General features: G+C 37.1%; 1 protein-coding gene across 1 annotated transcript; it reads right to left on the bottom strand.

The window, feature by feature from the left end:
• Positions 1-8,583: 8,583 nt before the first annotated feature.
• Positions 8,584-10,873, bottom strand: LOC127092885 (50S ribosomal protein L28, chloroplastic). Its single transcript, XM_051031776.1, has 3 exons — positions 10,676-10,873; positions 10,467-10,574; positions 8,584-9,032 (listed from the first exon to the last, which is right to left on the bottom strand). Exons 1-3 carry the CDS (start codon positions 10,773-10,775, stop codon positions 8,800-8,802), a joined length of 441 nt encoding a protein of 146 aa, XP_050887733.1. The 5' UTR covers positions 10,776-10,873; the 3' UTR covers positions 8,584-8,799.
• Between the last annotated feature and the right edge of the window lie 7,514 nt (positions 10,874-18,387).

The raw sequence follows: 18,387 nt of genomic DNA, 5'->3' as shown, positions 1-18,387 counted from the left end.
GCCTCTGAGATTGTTAAATGAGACTCTGATGTAAACACAATGGACTCTACCTCTGACTCTGATACTTCTACCAAGTTAGAAGTTATCTGAGTTAGAAATCTCCAGGAACCAATCCTTTGGTATTCCTAAAGATCAGATAAAGCAATCACGTGGAGTGCCTTGCGTCTGACCTTGGAACTTCTAGACAGCTGTCTAGCAGTAATCAAGGAACAGTCCCTTGAAATCTCATCGAGCAGTTTACCAGCTGTTGGGATTAGACATCATTTATGAGCTGTAATCATTTTCCCCCCCAAACGTGCTAACTTGGTTTTTGTGCTAAACTCTGATTTGTGTGCCGTTTTGCATGCGCCCTTATTTGGGTATTTAAACACATTCATTTCACACATTGCACACTTCTCACTCTCACGCACTCTTATAACCTCAGTTCTCTCAAGGCATTTCTGCAAGCAGTTCTTCATCTTCATCTCAGCTCTTCATAAACATCATGGATGCTCAACAACAAGCTGTATACAACCTCTCTCAACAAATGGGTTCAAGCGAACAAGTTCAAAGCTCAAGCAACCCAACAGTTACATGCGTCACCACAACACCAATCTACAAGGAGCCTCACATTCTCGATCGTGAGCCTCATATTCATCTTGCAACGCCCTTTGATAAACTGGAAGTTTCATGTGAATCCTTGGTGGATTTTGATAATATGAAAAGGAATGACATAGACCTCACTGAAGAACTCAACAAACAAGGTTGGGGAAACTACTTTCAATGTCTCTATGGTCCAGTTTACCCAAATCTTGTAAAAGAATTCTGGAGATTTGCTGATGTTGATGATCACTTCATTGTCTCCTATGTTCTGGGAGTCAAGATGGTAATAACTGAGAAGTCCATCGCTGCTCTTCTGAGCATGGAGAAAGATGGAGGCAGAAGAATCTACAACATCAATCCCAGGGCAAAATACATGTCTCAAGAAATTAATCCAACAATCTTCAAGCAAAACGCAGAAGGAAATCCCTCCAAGAACAAGGAACTACTTCAGAACCTTCGGGTTTGGCTGAAGATCATTCTGAGTACCATCCATCACCGCCCAACGTCAAACTCCTCAGACTACATCAACACAGATCAGAAATGTATTTTGTACTGCATTCACAAGGGACTGAAGCTCTGCCTCCCAGCACTTCTCTTCAAATACCTCAGAGACTCCGTACGAGATACCAGAAATCACATGAAGCCTAGAACTTACATCCCTCTAGGAAGACTCATCTCAGATGTACTGATAGAAAGTGGTCTCGTGGACCATCTGGTAAAGCTCAGGCTCATGGAGGACATGGCAATCGACACTGGAAAGCCTCTGAACTCCAAAAATCTGAAGAGCATGGGGATTCTGGATCAGGTTAAAGTTAAACCTACTATGGACACTTCATGGGATACCTTAAAAGATCAGAGGAAAATTCCCCATGGTCTATATCTGTTCTCAAAGGAAGAGCCCCGAGATGTAATTCTCTTTTATCTCCAAGGTCTGAAGGAAGAAGGCGTAGATATCTCAGACTTCCACTTAAGCGATCTACCAGATAAAGCTCCGAACTTCATGAGGCATAAAAGAGGTCCCTCTGAGAAGACATCACAGGCGAAGAAAGCAAAACTAGGAGAATCCTCCGGATCAAGACCTCCAGCACCTCTGCATGAGCCCTCTGGTAAGTCTGTCTCTCCTGCTCCCTCTGCACAAACACAGCAAATTGCTTCTTCTATCCCTCAACCAACACCCATATACACTCAATATGAAACCTCCCCTTCAACCACCAAAACATCTCAGCAACCATCACAAAAATTCAACCTTGCCACCACCACCTTACCCTTATCTGAAGCTGAAAAGCTAAATGAAACCACCTCTTCATCCTCTTCCCCATAATCACCCCCATACTTCGTCATCTCATCTGACATAGAATTCTCTGACCCCTCTTCTCCCACTCTAGCCCAACTTCAGACTCAGAATCTTGCCTCACAACAACCACAACAAAACCCACCTGAACCTGAAGTAACCTCACCACCCTCAGAACAACCAAACCTAACACCATCTGACGTTCAACCCTCTGACCTAAACACGTCTAACACACCCCCACCAAACACTTCCGCTGAACCACAAACTCTCAACCTAAGCCCTCCCACTTCTTCACCTATACCATCTGAACCACAAAGCTCCCTGCCAATCCTAGAGGAAGCAATTATGTTGTTTACAGGAGCATCAGTTGACAAGGTCAAGTCTCTGACCATCAACTCTGGTATCATTGATGATCCTTCCTCTGTTAGGACACACTGGAACAAAGTTATTGGCTTGATGACCTCTGAGGCCTTCAAGCTGAAGAACCTCTCTGAGCAAGTCAGAAACGGCTTCATCAGAGACCCTGAGGCAAAACTACAGGAGCGCTTAGCCAGAGAAGTTGAGGAACAAGCTAGAAAGGAAGAAGAAGAAAGAGCAAGGCAAGAAGAAATTCAAAGGGTTAAGGAAGCTGAAGCCAAAGCTCTAGCTGAAGCAAAAGCTGCTGCTGAAGTTGAAGCTAAAGCCGCCGCTGAAGCTGAAGCTCTCCGTGCTGAAGAACAGAATGCTCTGACTCAGGGGGAGTCCTCTACCTTTGTCCCTCTGGTTCTCAAGACCCTTGAGGAGCTTCAGAAAGAGCAGAAGGAAGTCCGAGCCAGATTGGTTCAACAGGACACAGTCAACGCCAACATCCAGAATCTGCTGACCCAACTGCTTCAGAGGATGCCTCCTCCTCCCAACCCTTAGGCACCTAGGATCTCTTTTTGCTTGTTGCTATATGTTTCGGCTTTCTGCTGTTTATGCTCTTATCTGGATATATATATATATATATATATATATATATATATATATATATATATATATATATATATATATATATATATATATATATTTCCTTTCCTTTATTTTTGCTAAGTCTTTTTGATTCTGACAAAAAGGGGGAGAAATAAAAACAACTCTGATGAAAACATATCTAAATCCTTTAGTACTCTGCAAACATATTATTCAATAAAAATCTATCTAACCCTCTTTGACTCAGATATTTATAGAAGAGTATCTAGAAACATCATTGCATGGAAGCTCTGGTAAGAACTTCTGAACTCCCAGGCTTATCTCAGGGGGAGCTCACCTCTATCTAATCTGATAAATTCTTATATCTGAATGTTTCATCTATTTATTAAGATTGTTTTGTCATCATAAAAAAGGGGGAGATTGTAAGAACAAAATTAGTTCTACAATAGATTCCAGGATTTTGATGATAACAAAGGATGAAACCAAAAATGACACCCTAACGAAATTTCTCTAAGTGTGCAGGACTCTGGACAAGAACAAAGGAATCTGATCGCTTTATCAGATACAGAATCTAATCAGATACAAAGTACTAGAAGATTAGAAGCATCTGAAGAAGAAGCGCGCTCTAGAAGTTCTGACTCTGAGCAAAACAGAATAACAGAATACCAGAAGCTCTAAACTTCCCCTGGAATCAACTTTGATGATCTAAAAGACCAGGACTATCAGAAGCTTCAATGTAACTTCAACACAATCTCAGATTGACAGAGTTAACGTAGATTCTGACGAAGGATCTCCTAATCCAGAAAGAGTAACAGAAACAACAACTTCAAATGGAAAGAAAGTATATTTGGAAAGAAGTTATTCAGGGAGACAAATTGGTTATGGCAAGAAACACATAAGTAATGGCATTAAACTCTCAAAGGACGACATACTTCATTGAGAGATACACCTGAACACACAGAATATTTTCTATCTTCTCTCTTAGTTTTTCACAAGCTGTTGCTCATACGTGAAAACACTTGCTTGCTCTACTTGCTGTAATATTTGCTTAATCTTAGAAGCACTTTAGATTACAAATTCCTTTTGTTAAATTGATTTTGTTCCTCAAGTGACTTTGCGTAGTCTGTATACTTGAGAGGACTAAGAGATCTTTCTCTTAGACGTTGGTTGTAATAATCTTTCAAGATTAGTGGATTAAGTCCTTTTTGAAGGCGAAATCACCTTGGTCGGGTGGACTGGAGTAGCTTTGTGTTATAAGCGAACCAGTATAAAATCCTGTGTGTTCTTATTCTGCAAAAGCACTTATTTTCCAAAACAATTCAAACCCCCATTTCTTGTTTTTCTCACCTTCAGTGCTCACCTTTGCATTGAGGGAAGGACATTTGACTTGAATGATCAAGGATTTCCAAAGTCTTGGAAGAGGGAGAACCTGAATTTGGAAGCAAGGGCTTACTTGGTTCTTTTGTTGAACAATATTCGGCCGCGGAGCCATAGCACCACAATTCCACTAGATGTTGGATGCCTCTTGTATTACATCATGATTGGGAAATCAGTGGATGTGGCGTTTATCATCGCGGGGGAGATGGGAAAAATGGAGACTAGCGGAACCAAGTTCGGAGGGAAAACTGGTGTGCTCATGTATCCAGGGCTGATTATGGGGCTTTGCCGAAAGGCAAATGTGCCTATTCCGGATGAGGTGCACCTTTCCATTACCAGTGTAATTAGTGATGCATTTTTGAACAGGTTCTGCCAGAGTCAAATGGATAGAGCTAAGGGAGCAGGCACTTCCTCATCTAGACCTCGCGCCTGCAGTACACCAGCTTTTGATTAGATGACGTTCGCCACCTACTGTTGTGAAAATTTTGAGGCTTCTAGGAGGTCTCAATCATTCCTATTTGATGCTATGCAGCAACAGTTTCAGAATACCTTCTTAGCGCCCGAAGCCCGCACTTTTCTGACTCAGGTGGAGTATGCTTCTTATTCTAATTGGCCTGAGGGCAGGCTAACATTTATGGGGGGTGCAAGAGGTAGTGGTCGAGCTAGTGGTGCGAGTCACGATGAAGACATGGAAGATGTCATTGGGTCCGTAGGCGGTGGAGTTGATGAGGAGGATTGAAGACTTTGTTTTAAGTAGTATTAGATTTTTATTTGTAGTTTTTTATTATTATTATTTTTATATTTTTAATTATGATTGTACTTTTGGTGGCTCTCGTTTCACCGTAAACTTTGGTTTTGTTAATTGCATGGATCTTTATTGTGAGGTTTAATTGTGTGTTTCTATGAACTTTGGTATGCCCCATTTGTTTGTTTAATTTCTCTTATTCTTAAGTTAAGCTTGAAGGAACCAAGTGATGCTTGCAAGGAAGGAAGCGTAGGACACTTCGAGTGGTGATGATAAGAATTGGTTGTCGGTATTTCAAGGTACACTTTATCGCTTTCTAGACTTAACATGAATAGTTTGATGGTGTGTTGCAAATTTCATATCATAAATTCCTTGAGATACATGTCAATTTTGAATCAAAGTAGAACTTAACCAATTGTGAGGTAGCTTTCCATTGTGCACTAAATGCGGGAGACCGAATATTATTTCAATTCATTCTTATCATGCTAAATCATGCATTAGTCTATTTTTGTGAAAATTGTGAAAATGATAGAGGCATTGTTTGTTATTGAGAAAAACCACTTGGCCAAAAAGTTTTGAATCAACTAACCTTGTGAGGAGTGATCCTTAGTTTAACCCCTTTGAGCTTGTTTTAGGATTCATTTGATTGATAAGTGCAAATTCCATTGAAATATTGCAAATAAATGAATCCTAATTTCTTTCGTTTCAATTGAACCTTCAATCGAATTTGGTTGCAATTTTTGTCTTTTACCTATGTCTAAGTAGGGAGAATTATTGCATAAATTTTGTCTTAAAGTCTAAAGTTAGGGAGAATATCTTAGAAGAGTAGATAAAAACTTGAAAAAATGGTGTTTTAAAAGAAAAAAAGGGTGAAAGTATGAAAAGAAACAAGAACAATAAGTCACCTTTGAAATTATGGAGTAAAGAAAAAGAAAAGAAAGAAAAAAACAAAAAGAGAGCTCATGGTTGTGTTGTTGTTGAAAAATAAGAAAAGAAGAAAAAATTGGGATCAAAAACTGAATTTGTTGTTGAGTTTGAATTTATGGGAATGCTCCCTTGGGATAGACATTTTTATTTGAATTCTCTTAATCATATCATTTCTTTGTAACCCAAGCCACATTACAACCTTTGAAAGACCTCTTGATTCTCAATTTTTCACATGATTTAGTGTTTGCTTTGATAACCGCATGATTCGAGTTGATGTTGATTTAATTGTTCGGATGAGTGAAAGAAAACCCTCATGTTTATTCATCATTACTATGATGTGTGTGTAGATTTGATTCAATTTTGACATGTATTGCTTTGAATTTCATGGTATGTCATTTGCACCCAACCATTGTTCTTATTCATGTGTTGTCTAGCATTGAGGTAAGTGGATTGAGAAAAGACCGTACACTTTTGAACCATTTGAGTGTCTTTGGTTAATCCTTGTTTCATTCTATTGTTTCATTACTTTGGTTACTTTGGTGAATTTTTTTTGTTTAGGGACAAACAAAATGATAAGTTGGGGAGAGTTGTTAGGCACCAATTATCACTACTTTTCATATATTTTTATTGGTCCCTTTTACCATTTTCTTATTGGATTACACACTTTTATTCTCACAATTTAGTAAATATGCAATTAAGTTTATTTTAATTATGTTTTGAGTAGATATTTCACTTATTTGTTAGTTTTGTAGAAATTGTGGACAAGAGAGTATTGGATTGCATGAGCAAAATTTAGAAGGAGTTTGATGGGCATTTTGGAAGCATTTGAAGAACAAAGCTTGGAAGAAATAGTGTGAAGGAAGCTTGCAAGACAAAGAAGCTGAACTTCCTTCAGTTCGCGCCGCGACCCAGGTTGGCGCCGCGAACCCTGCGAAGACAGCAAGCTTGTTTATTAGTTTTGGGCCACTTGTTATGTTTTGAACCCAACTTAAGTGTGACAGTTTTAGAACCTTTGGAGTTCAGTTTTCTGTTTTAGACCAAAAGGAGATATTTAGGGAAAGAATGAACTCTTTAAACACACAATGGGAGAAAAGGAGAGATTATCACAAGTTTTGGAGAAGAAAAACTGAGGCTATTTTGTTATTCCATTTGCTGTCAAACATGGTGATGAGGAGCTAAAACCCCACTTTGTCAAGATTGGAGGTAGTAGCTATCCCTTATTGATTATGTATTCCTATTGACTCTTGTATGTGACAAAAGATTATTGATGTAATGATTGATATTTTCAACCTATTTTGAATATTCAGATTTGAGTTATTGTTGAGAAAGGTTATTCAAGTCTCGACTTAAAATATGCTTTCAAGTAGTGAATAAATTGTAGAAATAGATTTATACACTACTCTTCTTTTGTATCAAACATTAAAGATTGTTATATTAATAGTTAGGTGGAGAAATCGTCTAAAGATTAATATAGTGATTATCACAATCTCATTTAGAAATAAATGTTATTGAGAGGATACTTGAATATTATCAATAATCTTGAATCCATATAGTTGTCACTAAGGAATCATAAGAAATTGGGATAGTGAACTCCAATCTTGACAAGTCTTTTATATTTGATTAAAACTAATTTCATTGTCTTAGTGTCATTTTAATTAAGAGATAACTATTCATTAAAAAACAACTTGGTTACTTTTCAAACTTACAACAATTAAAATTATAGAATGCCGGTAATATCAACCAATCTCTGTGGATACGATATAAAAATATTTGCCAGAAATATACTTTTCAACAGGTGTCAAGTAAGGTTGGACTTTGAAGTGATGCCAAACACAATTTGGCTTTGAGCGTCGACTTAGGCATAACATTCAAAGATGAACTAGAGAGAATGCTATCGAGGCACTTCATGGATATGTGCAAAGCTTTGTTTTGGGCTTGCCCCCCATTGATAATTCTTCATTACTTAATCCCAAACAACTATTGGCAGTGGTATTAACAAACCCCTCATCAAATTGATCTATAGTGATATCTTTTGTGACATAGCTTCATTCAAGATTTTCATCAGCGATAAAATGACAAACAATTATTCATTTATAAGAACTTAAGTCCAGGCATGCATTAGTTCATTTAATAAGTTTCAACATATTTTAACTTAATCAAAGAAAGCCTCAAATCAAATCTATTTAATTTTCCCTCCATGCTACCACAGTTTTATGCCTTGTTTTAACATCAATTATTCACCCAAAATATTCACATATATCCACAGAAACAACATAGTTGTCAAACATTTCAGAAATTTACAAATAAAATAATTCATTAAATCACATTGAAGATGAAAAGCGAAAACGATTAATAATATTATAGTTACATATTAACAATAACTTGACATCCATCTAGACTATTTTTTTATGCAGTTGAATAGTTGGAGGAAATCTCACAGTTTGAAGAGGGTAGAAAGATTTTGAAAGCTAACATTCAGTGCTTGCAAACTACACTACAATAGTGATTTCACAGATTTAGGATAAATTCGAAAAAGTATTTGTCTAAAAGTTTTTTCCCTCCTTCAAAGTCTTCACAATAGTGAAATCCTTTAACACATTACAATCTAATGAACCACTTTACAAGTTCAATGCAATGATAAAATATATCTATTCTAGAAATAAATAATCAATATACCAACATGCTAATTTCATATGATTCAAACACTTGAATATGAAAAGGGTGATCAAAGACATTTCCATTCAAGAGATTTATGGCAAGTAAATTTTATCAACTCATCATATATGTTTCTACATAACTTATAGTTCTTTTGACCATAGAGAAAGTCGACCATAGTCCCTAAAAATAATACATAAATAAAGAAATTCTACAAGAAAACTTAATCAACATGGATTTATCATTCCACTCAATTACAATGCAAATTAGGCTCTTATTTCTTACTAAGATCAATTCCAGCCTTTTTCGCAACTGCATCAAGTCCATTCTTCTCTATGGTCTTCAATGCCTTAGTCGACAAACGAAGCTTTACATAGCGCTTTCCAGCTTCCCACCAAACTCTCTTGTACTGGAGATTTACAAATTGCAACTTCTTTGTCTTATGGTTTGAGAAAGATACTTTGTTGGCCCTGTTTGCTTTTTTTCCGGTGAAAGGACACACTCTCTCTGAAAAAATTAAACCAAAGTACTACTGCTAGTAAGTGTATGTTTTGCTGAGAACAAAGACCAATCATTTAAAGGGCATGCATGTCCCAACATATGTCTCTGATATACAAACAAGTTAATCACATGCTAAAGGAACTCAGTTATCGGTCGATTGTGCCATACTATGTTATACATGTTCTTCAATTTACAAAAAGTAAACTAACATAGTAAGCCAACATGAGGCAGGAAGAGTATGTGTCATTCTAAAGATGAAGATGGAATAAATATTTGTGCGATCTTCTGTCAATACTGTAAAAAAACTAAAAATATAGATTAACCCATCAATACAAATTTTACGCAAAACAAATGCACAACATAGTTGGTCACTTTGACAGATAGCCATCCCTCCCCATTGTTTAAGAAGGAGAAATAGTCTATTGATGAAATAACCTTATTGTTATGAAATTTAAAGGACGTTATTGTTATGACTAGTGTGTAGTCAAGATTGAGTGTTGGATCGTAAGATAGTAAGATCTTACGTGCTAACGATGCCTGAGAGTGCTACGATCATAGAAAGATCGTTTTCATCGCCAGCATGGTCAAGATCGATCTTTTTAAAGCAAGATCGTTAAAAAAAACATGTTGGGGCTTTTATTTGGGCCTGTATTATGATTCTCATTTTTTTGCGTACGTGTGTGTACATTATGATTCTCATTTTTTTGCGTACGTGTGTGTACATTATGATTCTCATTTTTTTGCGTACGTGTGTGTACATATGTATGAAATTACCATTTTTCCCTTCGGTAGGATCTTACATGTCGTGCTAACAATCCGACCAACCCTACTTAAGGTCTTGTGCTTCACTATATTGGTTATGACTATTACACTTACGAGAAAACTCCCTCTTTGTATAGTTTGTTCATATAAACAAACTAGTATTGGCAGCTACATTTCAAATTAAATGTGTTCGATGTGATATGTGCGGGTGTCAGACACTGGACGCGTTTTGTCAATTCATTCACTTTTCTTTTTTTCTTCATTTACTCAGTATTATCGGTGTCTACATGTCAGCGTTTTGTGTATGGTCGTGCTTGCTATGGTACACATTCCATAACATGTGCAGAATCAAAATAGTAATTTTATTAATTTTTGAAGAGAAAATAGGATATCCACTAACAGTAATTTTACACTGTCAACCAATCAGCCTGGTGTAGTCAGCCAAATCAAACTGTAATTTTTAAATTATTGGTGAGACATGGCTGAGTGATGAATTTCTATTGGATAACAATGTAAAACTACTGTATAACCATTAATCTCATTTTGAACCAATCAGAGTAGTAATTCTTGTTTTCAATAGTCCTAGTCTTACTCTAAAAGCAGCATTGTAATGCAAAGGGAAAACACAAAATGAAGAAAAAAACAGAACTGAAAATGAAATAAAGAGAAAAAACTTACTAGCAACAATGGGTTGAAAGGGAGAAGCAACTACGGGTGTAGGCGTTTTCAGTGAAGTCTGAGAGGAGATTCTGAGACCAGTTAATTGAGAATTCAGGAACCCTAATTCTGAAACCACAAAATAGCAACGAGTATTGTTGATAACACAGATTCAGCACAACATAAGAAAGCAAATTGAAATTGAAATTGAGAAGATTTTAGTTACTTACGGGTAGAGATGGATGAAGGTTTGTGAGAGTTGGTTGGTGAAACTGTGCCCATAGAAGCCAAGACGAAAGTGTTTCCAAGCGAAATTGCAGAACCCGCCATTGCTCTTCTTTTTCGTTTTCAGTGTGAGTTTTTTCTTATCCAACTCAATCTGATCAAACGAGTACTAAGTATGCGTTTGTCCACCCAATGCCCTTCAAATAAATTTAAATTTATAAAAGATATATTATCAATCTAAAATAATTTTATATTAATATTTAATAAATATTATATATTCCGCCAAATCACTCAAATATATTAAAATTAGTTAAATGAGAAAAGATTGATTATTTTTATTGGACTATATTTTATATTGTTACTTCAGTATTTTTTTTTATTTGAGTAAATATTTTTATTTTTATTATTTTTTAATATTTTTGAAATAAAAATAATATTATAAAATGAGTTAGTAAAAAATCTTTGGAGTGTGTAATGTTATATTTGTTAGAGTACCAAACAGGGACAACTCCAGAGTCTCCGCCTAATACGACGTCACTCAGGCGACATTTCCACATGTTATGAGGGCTCGTCCTCGGGATAGAGGAGTGAATAATATTGTTACCTTCACATTAGTTATTTCAGATATAAGAAAAGATCATGTCACGACTCCCTAGAAAGTAAGTAGTTAAAAATATTCCTTAGTCAAATGGAAACGGTTACTGCCTTTAAGGGGTTCCTAAACCCTAGGTCCCTGTAAATACTTCTCCCCTGATGGGAGAAAGAGGATCATAACTTACATACTGATACCTAAGTATTACGCTGATATATAGAGCCTCTCACCTCACGTGAGCGTGTCCTCTAATAACCATAATAAATATTGTAAGTCTACCATACAGGGCTTCTCGTCGCCATTGGCAAGTCCTAACCACCCTAAATTTTTATAAACCTACTAAGGCCTCTAAGAATCCCCTACCCTTATAGGGATATCAACACACCTATATTTTTTAACCAGTAAAGTGGTGCCCACCGTGGGCCTACGATAAAATTAACATAGGCCACACCTTCTTCATTACAATCACCATACTCATTGATACCCTCCACACATATACCTAGTCATCCTCAACCATGGTTAACAGGAGAGCTTCATCCCCTACGTTAGAGGATATCAGTGGTAGTGGTGATGCCAACGCCATGGCGAAGATGCATCCCGCCATAGACGAACTACGTCGTTAGAATCAAACACTAGAGGACAATGTCCATAATATTATACAACGCCAACAAGAGTCCAATTCCCCATAGGGGATGCAAGTGTTGGATCCCTATCCACTCTCAAATGAGATATGGGAAACACTTATCCCTAAAGGATTTAAACCTCCATCTCTTGCCAAGTTTGATGGGCGCAATGGTCCTTACAAAGATGTCATATCATCAACATATATGGACATTATTTGAGCACCTGACTTCCTGAAGTGCAAATTATTGTCTGGCACCTTCAAGGATGCAGCCTTGCGATGTTATATGGGTCTCTGTCGAGCCTTCGTCACCAGTTATCATGAACTCACAAAGAAGATCATACAACAGTTCAACGTCAACTATCATAGGAAGATGTCCATCATTAGCCTGATCAACATACGATAAGATCCTTCAGAATCATTGAGAGACTATCTCGCCCAGTTCAATGAAGCCACTATTAGAGTCGTTCCCCCAAACAAATAAATGTTCATGGGAGCACTTCAGAATAAACTCAATGTGGGACACTTTAATGAGTCTCTCTCCCAGAAGCCAACACTCTCGTTAGCAGAGGTGGTCATCAGGGTGGAATCTTATATAAAAGGCGAAGAGACCGACGTCGAGAAGAAGGCATGATACATCAAGGAGCATGTTCTCAACGCCGAAGGTTCAAACCATAAGAGGAAGAGTAATTATACCTCATCCATTAAAGATTAAAAAATGCGTTTAAGAGAGTAGGCAATATGACGGAGAGCTTCGCGTCTCTGGACATGCATCGTGAATAGATATTGCGCGAGGTTCTTGACCTATATAACATTCCTACGCCTCCGGCTCTGAAGAAGTATGTAAGAGGTCCTGAGTTAGGTAGATGGTGCAAGTTCCATAGAGTCAAAGGGCACCACAATGAATATTATTACTAACTCAAAAAAGAGACTGAGAGGTTGATGTATGAGGGACATCTCAAAAAGTATGTCAATGGACACTCCTCATATGGACCAGACAAATCCAACTCTCGCGGGTGAGACGACGCAGGGAGCCCTGAGCCCAACAAGGCAAAAAGAGACATCCCAAGGCAAGGGAAGAAAAGTTGTGTGACACATGCTCAATAATATTGTAGGAAGATTCACCGAAGGCGGGGAAGCTAACTCTGTCTGTAGAAGGTACGCTCTCTAAATCTAAAATATAGAAGACCTCCATAATATTGAAGGAAAATGTGAGCCGAAGGCACCAGAAGCCATAATTTCCTTCTCTGAGAAAGATCCAACTGACATTCACCCTCAAAATGATGATCCCATGATCATTAACATTATATACGATGAATGGGATATCAAAAGATCCATATAGACCAAGAAGTTCTGCAAATATTCTATATTGAGAGGTATTTGAAAGACTTCGCCTCAACCCAGAGAACTTAAAAACATTCAACAATGTGCTAGTTTGATTCATGGGGGAGCAGGTGCAAGTGAAAGGATACATCACTCTGAAAACCTCCTTTGGGGAGTAGATCAAGCCAAAGGAATTAAGGTTATGTATTTTGTTATTGATACCCCCTATTCATATAATATGATTATATGACTGTCAACTTTTAATCAATTAGGTGTCGTTTTGCATTTATGCATGAAGTACTCACTTCCTGATGGGAAATTGGAAGTTATCCAATGAGACCAGAAGATCGCCCAAATTTTTTATGTAGATAGCCTTAAGCTAAAAGGGGGCCGCACTCTAGGAGCGAACGCTAGGAAAAGTAGGCTCATGAATAAAGCCGCCGATATAAACTTGCAAAGGCGAGGAGGTTCCCTATCTAGCCAATGAGGAAACTGAAGATTAAAAGTCTAGAAGGATTGTCTTATGGCGCCATTTTCCCTATCGTCATTTGTTTGTTTTCTTTACTGTCGTTTACTTATTTTGTTGTTAATTTTAATAGGCGAGTATTACATATCTGTCGTTTGTAAGGACGTGATATTTCATTGGATGGACTTATTTACCTTTGTCCCTTGCATGTTGATAGGGTTTTTAATGAGGAACCCTATTTTTATCGTTTAAGAGAATCTATATTTTCTAGTTATTCCCTTAGGAAATCCAAATGTTATGGTGAAGATTGTCCCTAAAAGGCGATCAAATTGTTGGATCCCTAAGAAGGATCATTGCCGCCCTAAGAGGAGATAAAAAATTTGGGTCGCTAAGAAGGATCCTTGCCTCCCTAAGAGATGATTCAAATGTTGGATTCTCTAAGAGGGATCCTTTCCGCCCTAAGAGGTAATCAAATGCAGGGTCCCTATGTGGGACTCTTGCCTCCCTAAAAGGCGATTGAAATGTTGGGTTCCTTGTCTCCCTAAGAGGTGATTAAATGTTGGATTTCCTAAGAGATCCTTGTCTCCCTAAGAGGCTATCAAATATTGGGTCCCTATGTGGGATCCTTTCCGTGATAAGAGGCGATTAAAATTCTAGGTCCCTAAGAGAGATCCTTGCCGCCCTAAGAGGCGGTGAAAATGTTTGATTCCTGAATCCTTGCCTCCCTAAGAGGAGATCAAATATTGGATTCCCTCCCTAAGACGAGATCAAATGCTGGATTCCCTAAGAGATATCCTCGTCGTCCTAAGAGGTAATCAAATGATGGACTCCCTAAGAGGGTTTCTTGTCTACCTAAGAGGCGATCAAACGGTTGGATCCTAAGAAGGATCCTTTCCTCCCCAGGAGGAAATCAAGATGTTGGAGGTCCATCAAAACACAAAACCTTCATGGAGGACCCCTTTCATGATGAAAGGCAATATAAATTTCCCAACACTACTGTCACATCTCGAAAAATACAATCCTTCGCGAAGTCGCGAAAAAAACAGTTTGAACAGAGTTGTCACCGAACTTTATTTATCCCAATGGAGGAAAAGGAAGATATCTATAAAACCTTTAAAAGAAAAACAAAATGGTCACCTCAAGCAAATTCGGGTTCATTAATCGACTACACAAGGGGAATGTATTAATACCCCCCACATCAACTGTACTCAACGGGAACCTTTTAGTTAAACTTGCGATTGAATGTTATCTTATGTTCATTGTTTTATTTGAATGATAAAAGATGTAAAAGGAAAAGAAAAGGGTTCGCATAAAGGTTTTTATTAGGGTGTTTGACGAGATTGTGGGTCTCGCTCCTACGTATCCTCGGGTACAATGAGGAAATCAAAGCTTCGTGGTTCGGGGGAAGATTATGTTTTGTTGGTTGGTTTGTTTTAATGGACAAGTGTTTAGATCACATTCTAACGGTTAAACATTGGTTTGCATACTCATGGAGGATACTTAAAGGTTAGTTTATATACACATTAGAAAGGGTTAAGCAATGTTCTTTTGAAAAAGGGTTTGATTGATTATTTATTTTTTATTGAACATGTGTTTAGATCGCATTCTAACGGTTAAATATTGGCTTGCATGCTCGTAGTGGAGACTTAAGAGCTAGTTTGTATACGCATTAGAAAGGATTAAACAATGTTCTTTTGAAAAAAAAAGAGTTTTCGATCGCACGGGGTGAGAAAATAAGTTTGATGTGTTTGAGTGCTTTTAAGTGAATGACGAATACTCAGTGAGAACGAGACGTAAGCCTCATGACCAATTATTCGGGGATTACTAGAATCCTAGACTCCAACGATTCCTTTTCAATTAATGTATTTATGAAAAAAAATTGATGGACAACGAACATTCAACAAGAACGAGACGTGTACCTCGGAGTTGATTGTTTAAAGGTTCCACTGAAATGTTAGACTTCAACGGCCCCTCTTTTTGTCCAAGTTTTTATTAAGTGTGTCGTACCCCGAATTTTGACCATCTTTTTTCTAACCTAAGGCTTAAATCAGTAACACATCCGGAGCCGATATAAGTCATTTGGTCAGTCCCAATTACCTAAAAAGTCAACCGATGATCATTTTGACTTTTTCCTGATCCATCTTGATTAACTGATAACATTTTGTTCTTATAATTAATTAGGGTAATTTTAATTTTAGTTAATTAGATGTTATATTATTATTAGAATTAAGTTAATAAGATATGGTTTAAAGATTAACTAATAATTAACTTAGATTAGGGAGTTTAGTTTAGTTTTACTAAGATTAATTAGGTTAATATTTATTAAATATATTATTAATAAAACTAATTAGTTTTTATTAAAATATTAATTAATATTAATATAATCCATTAGATTATAACTAAATTAATAAGTATGAATTAATTAGTTTAATTTTATTATTTTAATCAAATTATTATTTAATTAGTCAAACTTATTGTTAGTGTTATTTCTGTCTAATGGGTTAGTCAAGGGTTGACCAAAGCCTAAGCCTATTGGGTCAAGATAAGACCCAAGTCCAAATCCAACTGGGTCAAGCGCAGACCCAAGTCCGCCACTCCACCGGGTCATGTCCATGACCCAGATTCGTCCTAAAATGCCCCAATCCATTCACAATCCCTAATTGTCATGCATGATTAGAAGCATAATGAATCAAAAGCTGCAATTTTAAATTCAATCAGAAATTTCCATTAACAGAGAAATCAGATCAATTAAAAATCGGAAACTCTGACCAGAGAAATTTGCCTCTCTGTAGGTTAGTCACCTTCTTCTTCATAATCTCTGACTTGTATATTTTGTGTGTGCTTGTCTATTGTTAATTGTTGTTGTAGTTTAGGGTTTAATTTTTGTAGAGTAATTTAGGGTAAATCAAAGAGGGTTAGTGTTTGGGGAATTGGAAATTTTGTTTGATTTTGGAAATTTTGGGGTTTGATTGGGATTCATGGAAGGTCGATCTATGGATCAGCCAAGATTTGGTGTGGATCTAGGTAGGGGAATGTGATATCTGGGCATATGTTAGGGTTTGGTGGAGGTAGAAGATGAATTTTTATATGCTTAGTGTAAGACCCTAATTTTGTCCCTAAGATCCCTCATGGCATCATAACTTTGCATTTGCATAGCCTCAAGGATCATTAGCATCTTGGTTCCCTTTGCCTTTGGGTGGGACCTTCTGTGAGTTGGTTTGAGATCACCAAGCATGCTTGATTTGTATATCATTGTTTTTCTTATTTTGTTTACTAACCAAAAAGCACAAAAATATGTCACTAACATCTTTTGTTTGTAGCTTGAGCAACCACAAGGTCCAAAACTTCTAGGAGATCATCTGTGCAATGATATGGTCAAGAGAAGATGATAGCAAGCATGGTAATGGTTCCCAAAGCTCTCACCCATCAAATATTCCTTCCTAGTGCCTCAAGGCATCATTTTTATCAAGCAAGTCAAAGGGTTTGAGGTCTTGTTCTCCAGAGAAACCCTAATTCATCTGTGCACCACAATGCCTTGCTCATGAAGCAACCTCAGCCCATGATCAAATACAATCAAGGGAAGTTCTTTAACTCATCATTTCATACATATTTGAACTTATTTGAGTGTCCTAAATCATTAATTCATCAATATATGAGTCATGGACTTGAGAAGTTGATCAGTCAATTCATCTGACTATTTTGAAATGCACTGAGACCTAACTTTTAATGTGTTGGTCAAATGGAGATGGTTCCAAAAGAAAATATGTTCTTAAGGACAATATGAACAACCATCTGCCAAATGGTCTTGGTCAAATGGAGATGGTTTCAAATAATGTTCATCAAAATTTGATTTGAAGCTTGGAAAACCATCTGCCATTCCAAGACATTATAGGTCATTTTGACTGAAACCCTAATTGTGGGTCAACTTCCCAAGGACATAACTCATTCATTTTTTATGATTTTGAGGTGGGATCAAATGCATTGGAAAGCCTGAGATGTCTGCTTCAAATGTTATGTTGAACAAAATTTCCAAATCTCAAAGGAAATACATGTGATAATGCAAGACATTGTAGGTCCTTCAGGGTCAAAGGCATTAAAAGTCAAAAAAGTCCAACTTCAAGTGCCCATTACTCTTTCATAAAAAATCCAAATGATGCAAAATTCAAGTCCATTTTGATTGTCTTGAAAATACCTACAACTTTGATGTTGGAGGTTTTTCCATTTGAAGCTTGAATCATCAAAACAGAAGGGTTTGAAAGTTGGCCAATATTAGAAACCTTGCCTTGACATGTTTTGCACATCACACTTTAAACTCAAATTTCATAAATTTACACATTCCAAATGGATTTTTGACCAACATAACAATTGTTCCTTACATCAAGACCTTTCCAACCATTACCCATATGCCTATGCTTGGACTTTCTAAAGGGTACTTTTGAAGAGATGAATTTTTAGGTACAAAGAAGGAATTCACTTGAAATCTTGGTGCATAAGCAATTGCATTGCAATTCACACGTCCATTTCCATCTGGCTGGTGTTCAGAACTCATTTGGCATTGTTTTTTAGCCTTGTGCATGATCATGCAAGCCCATGCAATGAAGCTTCACATGCCATGCACACGGATCATTTCACACTCTCCTTGCCACTTTCTCTATAAATAGAGACCTCATTCCCTCCATTTCAGACGCCTAATTCAACATGAAATGCTGCAGAA

The sequence above is a fragment of the Lathyrus oleraceus genome, chromosome 6, assembly GCF_024323335.1.
Source record: "Lathyrus oleraceus cultivar Zhongwan6 chromosome 6, CAAS_Psat_ZW6_1.0, whole genome shotgun sequence".
Lineage (NCBI taxonomy): Eukaryota > Viridiplantae > Streptophyta > Magnoliopsida > Fabales > Fabaceae > Lathyrus > Lathyrus oleraceus.
This window is presented reverse-complemented; position numbering and strand designations above follow the sequence as displayed.